An 8390-nucleotide genomic window follows, 5' to 3' on the forward strand; every position below is an offset into this window, starting at 1 on the left:
AGGGAGTCTTAAGCTTTTCTGTAAAATAATTTTACATTTTGTGCTATAACAACTACTAAATTAGCAAATGCTTCTATTTATTTCCTATTATAACACACTGGCTGATGCATCTTCATCCTGCACATGCTAAACATATGTTACAATTGAAAGTAAATGCACACTGTTCTTAAGTGACCATCTTAACCCTATTATTTAAAGTATAACAGCATTTTTAGATATACAGTGGTTCTGAAATCGTATTACAGTGGAATCAAATTATGCCCCCCAAGAGTACCAAAACTCTTTATCATAAAAAAGTTAAAATGCTCTTAAAATCAAAATCTAAAGATATTAACATAACATTAAATAATAGTAATGATCAAATAATTAGTAATCTTTTTTTTTTGAATGACTACATAACATTACTATGCATTACCAATAATGGTTATCTAATTTATTCAGTTTATATTTATATTTTTGCACTTGTTATAATCCATTTTTTACAATATATCACTACATTAATGTACTACATGAACATTCTCATGAATGAATGAAAATTAAACATTTTGTACTTTGTTTTTTCTTCTTGTACATACTTGATCATCTGAATATTTATTGCGTTTAAGTCTATTGTATACTGTCCTGTACATCCCAGAATTTTCTTATCTCTGTTACTATACTATCTACTTTTTTGTACTCTTATCTCTTTTTTATTTAAATATACATTATAAACAATTTTACAGCCTATGGAGTGGACCTGATGTACATTTCACTGCTGGTTATATATTCTCTATATAACTGTATATGAATCTACTTTAACTTCACATCATTTAAATGCACAGCAGTTCACAGCTTTACATGTAGTGACATCCTGGTTCTCACCTGAAGAGTTTTCAGTAAAAACAGCCAGAGTCTGTCCACCGACCGTCTGCAGAGTGAATGGATGCTCTCTAGGGGCTCGTACCATAGAGGATTTCTGCCCAGTGGTGTCTATGATGGTCAGCTCCTCATTGAGTGTGAAAGACACCTGTCAATCAACCAGAAAAACACTGAGTCCACCTATAGACACAAGTCTCAAATATAAAACACTGAACGTTTAAAGACATAACGTTACTAGTTACCTCTGCTTTGCCTTGATTCCTGCACAAACAACAATTGTATAAATATCAATGTTTTAAATCAACGTTGTGCTTGTAGTATTCCATAACATGTAGATGGTAGTTATTTTTGCTACATACTTGCATATTCGGAGCTTTCCAACTTCTCCTCTTCCCGTTGCTTTGGCCCATTGCAGTGACAAATACTTTGGGACCTTTATGAAGTTTATGCAAACATAGTTTTAAACCAATGCCCATATTTAACATGGTTTTAATAATTACACGGCAAAACATATAAACCACACTGCCATGCGTGTTATTGTAGATGCTAAAGCCATGTACAAACACTGGCTGCACTAGCAGTTCATCATCGAGCTATTTAAAGCACTTACTTTGACCAGCCATACGCCCGTGTTCTGTTTTGCCCCAGTTAAATCCACTTCTCCTTTGTCTGACATGTTTGTTAATAGTTTAAATATTTATATTCTAGTTATTTCATGTGGATTTAATACGCCGCTTCCACGCTACACACCCGTTAGCTAACACGCCATCAACAACAGCCCAGGTTGTATGGTCGCCTGTTAGGACAAAAATGAAAAGCGCGTTGGTTAATACAGATGCTACATAGTGACAAAAGCCATGAATTTGGAAAACAGTTAACACACACACACACACACACAGTCTGGTTAGCTATCCTTGTGGGGACTCTCCATAGGCGTAATGGGTTTTCTACTGTACAGACCGTATATTCTATTGCCCTACACCAACCCTACCCCTCACAGGAAACTTTCTGCATTTTTAGATTTTCAAAAAACTTAATTCTGTATGATTTATAAGCTTTTGTACCCGTGGGGACCACAATTTAGGTCCCCACCGTGACACGAGTCCCCATGAGTCTGTGTGTAGTCAGGTTTAAGTCCCCACCAGGATATATAAACCAGCACACACACACACACACATACACAAAACAATAATAAAAAAAACAAGAACTTTCTATTTGTTAGCTCAATCATTAATAGTAGCGTTAAAGGAGATATCTTTTTCACGTCGCTTTGTCATTTTATTTAGTCAACACTACTTGATTTATTTGGAAGTGAACATGTTTTTGAGCATAGAATATAATCCCTTACAAAAAGTAACCATGGTTGTACTACAAATAAAACTAACAAACAAATAAAAAAACATGGTTACTATCGTTAAACCATGGTAACCACAAATTAACCATGAGTTTGCTACAATAACCATAATTTAACCATGGTATTTATAGTTAAACTGTGGTTATACAAATGGCAGTCAATACGTCAAAAAAAAACAAAAAAAAAACATGGTTACTACACTTTTACTGTGATAAAACAATGGTTAATTTTCGTAAGGAATAGAATAGGTATTTATTTACAGAAATTATCACACTTTACATTTATGATAGCATAAAAACCTCCAAGAAACAATTCAGTTGAGCCTTATAGCCGCAAACTTACATGGTTAAAATTATATCGCAATAAAATAATAAAATACATTTTTACATGGGGCAACAAAAAATTATATTAGGACCATCATGATTATTTGCATTGTAACATTATCACCATGAACGTTGATTCGCATTAATATAGTAATAGTGTACTGTACAGGAAAGATGTAATGGATTTAAACAGTAAATTTGACAACTGCATAAATCAAAGTACAACAAAAAACTAGTGATGTAAATACTTTAGAATTTCAATTGTTAGCATCATAGTGGTTTTTTTTTCATTAAGGTAATAATAATTTGGGATTAACTGTTATGACACAACAAAAAGTTTTAATGGGTCTAAAATGGTCTTAACTTTCATTAAGCAAAATATAAAATATAAAGCAATCTTTTATTGTTAGGGTGAAGTACATGTGATCTGAACTTGGAATAGTCTATGAGGAAAGCACACTCTGGTGAACAATACATGACCCAAAAACATGAAACTGACAGAATTCAGAGGAATTCACTGGATATGAAACGATGATACTTAAGTATTCATTACCTATTAATAAAAAGGCAGCCTAAAAACTTATAGAAGTCACAAAATTACAAAACTTTTAATGTATTATCTCTTACAATTAGACACTGGTAAAAACAAAACAAAAAGAAAAACAGTCGGAACAGTCGGTCCTCCTAATTTTACATATAACCGTCAACAAAAGCTCATAATGTTTTGATGATAATGATGATGATGATGCTTCAAAGATTCCAATGCAGTACAACATCCATTAAAAAAAAATTCTTGACAACAAGAGATACATTGTTGAATGTCCCTCATAGGAACATGCGGTCTTTGCTGTGTGAAAAGCGGGTGTTCAGGTCTTGTGACTTCTTGAGCAAAGCTTTTTTCTGAGCCTCATCAAACCGATTGACTTGGAGGTCTGTGTCTCTGTCGAAGGGTCTTCTTTCCACAGGCTTGTTAGCATCCTCCTCAGCTTTTCTTTTCATCTTTTTAGTGTGCATACTGATGAGAGATTCACCACGCTTGGACTCCTAAAAAGAGATTGGCATTCTTATTTCATATTTTTATACTTAAGCAGTCATAGCTTCATCTAGCAAACTAAAGGTGTGGTCCATCAGAGTGAGCTACTCCAAAATAAATTGTTTTACTCTTTTTTTGATCAAATAATAATAATAAAAAACACTAACTGAAAGTATTCCAAACATTTTACCGGTAATATATATATATATTAGTGCCATATTGTAGAATATGCGTAGAAAAACAGCTGGATTTAACCAAACTTACATTATATTTTGAAACTTTTTCAGCCATCTCAAGCTCTTTCTGAGGCAGATGAGGCCCATCATCCTTGGCAGATTCACCTTTTTCCTTAGCCTCTAGTCGTTCCTAGGAAAGACAAACAAGAAGGGAATTTCCAAACAATCCCTGAAACCCCTCTTTTCCAAAACTCAGTGTAAAAAAAAAAGCTTGTATTACCTGCAGAATCACATATGATGTCACTGGAAAATCTATGATGACTCTCCACAACAATCCCCACATTTCACATCTGAACCCAATTACGTTTATTGCTAACTCACCCTAGCTTTTCGCTCACAGTCAGCGGGAGTGTCAGTCCAAACTGAGCGGTCTTTGTTCTCAGGGCCTGATCTTTTCTTAAAGGTTCGTGCTTCCAGGCCCACGTGCTGCAACTCAGGAGGCAACTCTGTCATCCAGCTCTCTCTGGAGAGCACTTTGGGGCCAGTCTAAAAGCAGAAGAATCCCAGATTGTTTAGTCTGCCCACTGATGGGATTAAATCCAAATCTATTTTAATGTTGAACAAAGTGAATCAGTCAAGTTCTTTATTGTCACTGTACAAGTACAGCATAATTACTTGTCCTGGGGTATGAAGTATGTAAACAGAAATAAAAACCGAAAGTATATAAGGCTTAAAATGAGAAGCATGTGCAAAGATAGAAAAATACAAAAGTAAAAAGTGAGAAGAAATAATAAAAACAAATAATAATATAGTAAATAATAATTAATAATAATATATCTAAAATACTAGCTGAATTAATAGATTAAAAAAGAGAAATAGGTTAAAAAATACATAAAAATCACTTACATCCACTCCTGTAAGTTTGTCTTTCATTCTTTGAGCTCTTCTTTCAAAGTCCAATGCCACAGAGTCCTGGGACGGTCCTTTTGATGGCATGGGTCCAACGACATAGTCATCTTCTTCTTCTTCACCACTTGACACTGCTGGTGTACAACCTGGTCCTAAAAATCCTTTAGCATCTTCTTTTACCTCCTCTTCATCCTCATCTTCATCTGCATCTTGTCTTTTAAAGCCTGGAGGTAGAGCAGGTCCTATTACATGTGGTCTGCAGGGACAGGAGAAAGAAAAAAAATGAATAAATCAACATTTACATTTGCATGTAAAATTAGAATAAATATAGCAGTGTGTGATACTACCAACTTTACAAAACAGAAATGTATAGAGTAGTCAATGTCTACTGTGTTTGTTTAATTCCAGGACAAATTGCTGTTACCGTTCAGGAGATCTGTCTTGCTTTCGATATCCTGGTGGTAAAGCTGGCCCTGAACACCCTCTGGTATCATCTTTTTCATCTTCATCATCATCTTCATCAAGATCTTCTCTTTTAAATGCTGGAGGGAGTGCAGGTCCTAGTAAAGGTGGCCTGGTGATACAAAATCCAAGACTTAGATTGGGATGCTTAAATTGGTCTACAAACGACCATGTGGGATACTATTATTAAGCGTTTATTACCCTTCAGGTGATTTGTCTCCCTTTTGATATCCTGGGGGAAGAGCTGGACCAAAGAAATCATCATCATCATCCTCCTCCTCATCGACTTGCTTTATATCCATCTCATCTTTAACACTGTCCCTGCTGCTGTTAAAGAACCACAAAAAATTACACACATAAATATCAGCTGTCACTCCATATCCATCTTAAGATGATAAATGCTTAGTTTTATGATCAAAGCTCTGTAGTTTTTATTGTGGAGGCAAAAAATACTGTATAATGCAATGCAATACAATGTTGATTGACAAATGAACAAATAAATGTTCCTCAAAAGCCTGATGTATCATACTTACATTTGAACATGATTTTTCTCAAAAAATGATATATAGATAATTAAGTAAACCTAAATTGGATTTTTTTACTTGATAAAAAGTATAAAGTATCAATCGGACTACAGAAGGCATGTAGTAGATTGTGTACAGCAGGTTTTTCAGCAGTTTGATCAAATTGATTATTTAGAGGTCTTAGAAATGTATGTATCACATATAACACATTATGATTTATAGGGTTGAATATCTCCCAACAGCATAAAAAAAAAATACTTGTATATATCAAAAGTGGTTCATTTGTGACCAAACACCTTATTAAGTATGAATCCCTGATAAACACATTTATTTGGAGACCCATCAAGTATCATACTTTGAAGAAGGCCGGTTCCTAGATGATGATGAGTATTTGGCTCTCTTGAACACGACCTCCTCTTGATCACTGTCTTCACATGAGCTGGAGGACTCTGAAGCTTTATATCTTGGAGGCAAAGCTGGACCTATAACTGGATGCAATATGTATTATTAATTACAATCTAAAATAATGGAATGAATGACTTAACTGTTGATGGACTGAATGACTTAACAGCTTTGTTATGCATTTGCAAATACAAAATTATAACTACAATGTGTGTCAACATACTTGCGCCTTCTTCATCTGAATCATCATTTTTGCTTTTTCCCATCGTCGGTGGCAAAGCGGGTCCAGTTATATTTTGATTAGACATCGCAAAAAATTATTGTGTCAGAAAAAACATAATAAAGCAGATTTATTAGTTCACAAACCCAGAAAAATGCTACGATACATAGAACAAATTATCTTCTTCTTCTTTCAGGTTTAATGGCGGTTGGCAACTCATCTCAAAGGTGCATTACCGCCACCTACTACCTACTAATCCATCCGTAAATATGAATAATTCCTCTTGATACTGCTCTACATAGTTTTGAACTATTATCCACTGTGGCATTATTTTTGAGTTTTCTTTTAGTATTTGTTGTAAGCTTATATTTACAGATGGTTTTATAAATTTCCAGGGTGGCATCATTGATATTGCCACAGTGGGTCCTACTTGCAACTGATTGAGACCTGCATTTTGAGCCTTAGCATTCCCCACCCATCCAAAACTGTAAAAATTGCTTTTATTATGCTCTGCGCATTCTTGCAAGACAGCTTTTGTGGGGTGCACCATACTATGTCCTTGTAAATTAGTCCAATACGCCAACATGATCTTGACCCTCCTAATACGTAGCGGCATCTCTCCTGCTTCCACCTGTAATGCAGTTACTGGTGATGTTTTAAATGCTCTGGTACAAATGCTCTGGAGTGCCTGTGCCTGCTCCACATCAAGCTTTTTAAGGTTAGATTCCGATGCTGACATATACGCTAAGCAACCATAGTCAGAGGCAGTTCTCATGAGAGCCTGATAACAAATTCTCTTATTTCCGGTTTCGAATTTTAGGTAGATTTCAAAATAAGAGTCCTGTTCCGGCGGAGTCCTATAGGTGGCGCGTTATTTTCCATCAAAAGAGTTTCTGAGGCAGACGCTCTTTAACGCAAACTTCACTTCTCTTCTCTGTTGTCAGCCGTCGTCGTTTCTAGGGAGGCGGGACGCTTAAAAACAACAGTCGGTGTAATAAATAAGTTACCGTTTTAATCATAAAACGGGTTTTTTCCCCCAACATAAGACATTTTAAAGTTTGATGTCTCACATAAATTAGTACTGTGTCGTGTTTTTCTTGTCAAAAGCCTGCAATAACCGAATTTGTCTTCCTGCTTTGTCCAGCTGTCATCGCTTAGCGAGTCTAGCGCCTTATCCGTTAATTATTCCCTTGAGCTTCTGAGCTTCTCTCCTGACGGCGGACTGCTAATAACCCACCTTTTCCAGTTGTAGAAATTGGAGGAACAGTCTTATTTCCTTACATGACAAGTCGGTAGGACGGTTGGACTAGAGCTGTGTCGAGAATATGCCCCCTAAGAAGCCAGAGAACGCCACGGCAAACATCTCCAGCTCCATCGAGTCTGAGGACATCAGTCTGGAGACAACAGTCCCCACAGAGGACATATCGTCTTCAGATGAGAAAGATGGAGCAGGGAAGGTCACAAAACAGCTCCTGGAAAGAAAAGAGCTGCTTCATAACCTTCAAAAACTGAAGATAGAGCTGTCACAGAAAAATCTGCTCGTAGACAACCTCAAAGTGGACCATCTTACCAAGGTAATGGTTGGTGAATGCAGAACTAATGTCTACATTGCATTGAAATAAGCTTGAAAAGTATTTGAACTTTTTGCTTTTCCACCTATAAGTGTTTTGCACATTCATTTGTAGATAGAGGAGCTAGAGGAAAGGCTGAACGATGCTCTCCATCAGAAACAGGTGCTCGCTCTGCGTCTGGACAGCCAGCTCAAACTACAGCAGGATGAAAACAGGTTCATTTGCACAGTTTTACTGAGAAAAAGAGCCACAGGAAGTAGGGCTGTACAATATATCAAGGGTCAAATTGATGTTGGCTGAATAAATGTGCCTCTTTATTTTAGTGGAATTGGTCTAGTTGGCCTACTTGCTGTTAATCACACATAAAAAAAATGGTTACTCTGTTTTAATTCTATTATACGTGATATTCAAAATAATAATAATTATAGTTAATACTTACTTAATAATCCCTTGTCATGGAAAATGTGTACAGCAGGTGCAGGGTCAATACTCACTGTAAAAAATCTTCTCCTTTAATCCTGTAAAGCCTGACATGAAATAATAAAAACTTAATTTATC

At 35.9% G+C, this 8390-nt stretch overlaps 3 protein-coding genes across 5 annotated transcripts in view; 1 reads left to right on the forward strand and 2 right to left on the reverse strand.

Moving 5' to 3' along the window:
* Positions 1-1677, reverse strand: part of LOC107691617 (general transcription factor IIF subunit 2-like) — a 7943-nt gene extending 6266 nt beyond the window's left edge. For both annotated transcript variants that reach the window (XM_016490305.1, XM_016490304.1), the window contains exons 1-4: positions 1469-1677; positions 1218-1291; positions 1101-1119; positions 862-1006 (exon numbers count right to left, since the gene is read on the reverse strand). In XM_016490305.1, coding sequence (XP_016345791.1) covers positions 862-1006; positions 1101-1119; positions 1218-1291; positions 1469-1534 — 304 coding nt within the window. In that variant the 5' untranslated portion in view covers positions 1535-1677. The remainder of the gene's footprint in view (positions 1-861; positions 1007-1100; positions 1120-1217; positions 1292-1468) is intronic.
* Positions 1678-2515: 838 nt separating this feature from the next.
* LOC107691618 (GPALPP motifs-containing protein 1-like) lies at positions 2516-6473 on the reverse strand. 2 transcript variants are annotated; one of them, XM_016490307.1, is made up of 8 exons: positions 6265-6473; positions 5995-6127; positions 5317-5439; positions 5078-5227; positions 4651-4909; positions 4126-4290; positions 3833-3934; positions 2516-3579 (listed from the first exon to the last, which is right to left on the reverse strand). In XM_016490307.1, the coding sequence occupies exons 1-8, from the start codon at positions 6347-6349 to the stop codon at positions 3361-3363; spliced, it is 1236 nt and encodes a 411-aa protein (XP_016345793.1). In that variant the 5' UTR covers positions 6350-6473; the 3' UTR covers positions 2516-3360. The 2 variants fall into 2 exon arrangements, with proteins under 2 accessions (XP_016345793.1, XP_016345792.1); XM_016490306.1 differs by having other exon boundaries at positions 5317-5442.
* A 723-nt stretch (positions 6474-7196) lies between these two features.
* Positions 7197-8390, forward strand: part of LOC107691612 (progesterone-induced-blocking factor 1-like) — a 43462-nt gene continuing 42268 nt past the window's right edge. The window contains exons 1-2 of the mRNA XM_016490298.1: positions 7197-7835; positions 7947-8096. Of these exons, the coding sequence (XP_016345784.1) occupies positions 7587-7835; positions 7947-8096 (399 nt within the window). The 5' untranslated portion in view covers positions 7197-7586. The remainder of the gene's footprint in view (positions 7836-7946; positions 8097-8390) is intronic.

Source organism: Sinocyclocheilus anshuiensis, unplaced genomic scaffold (genome assembly GCF_001515605.1).
Source record: "Sinocyclocheilus anshuiensis isolate Anshui unplaced genomic scaffold, SAMN03320099.WGS_v1.1 scaffold442, whole genome shotgun sequence".
Taxonomy (NCBI): Eukaryota; Metazoa; Chordata; class Actinopteri; order Cypriniformes; family Cyprinidae; genus Sinocyclocheilus; species Sinocyclocheilus anshuiensis.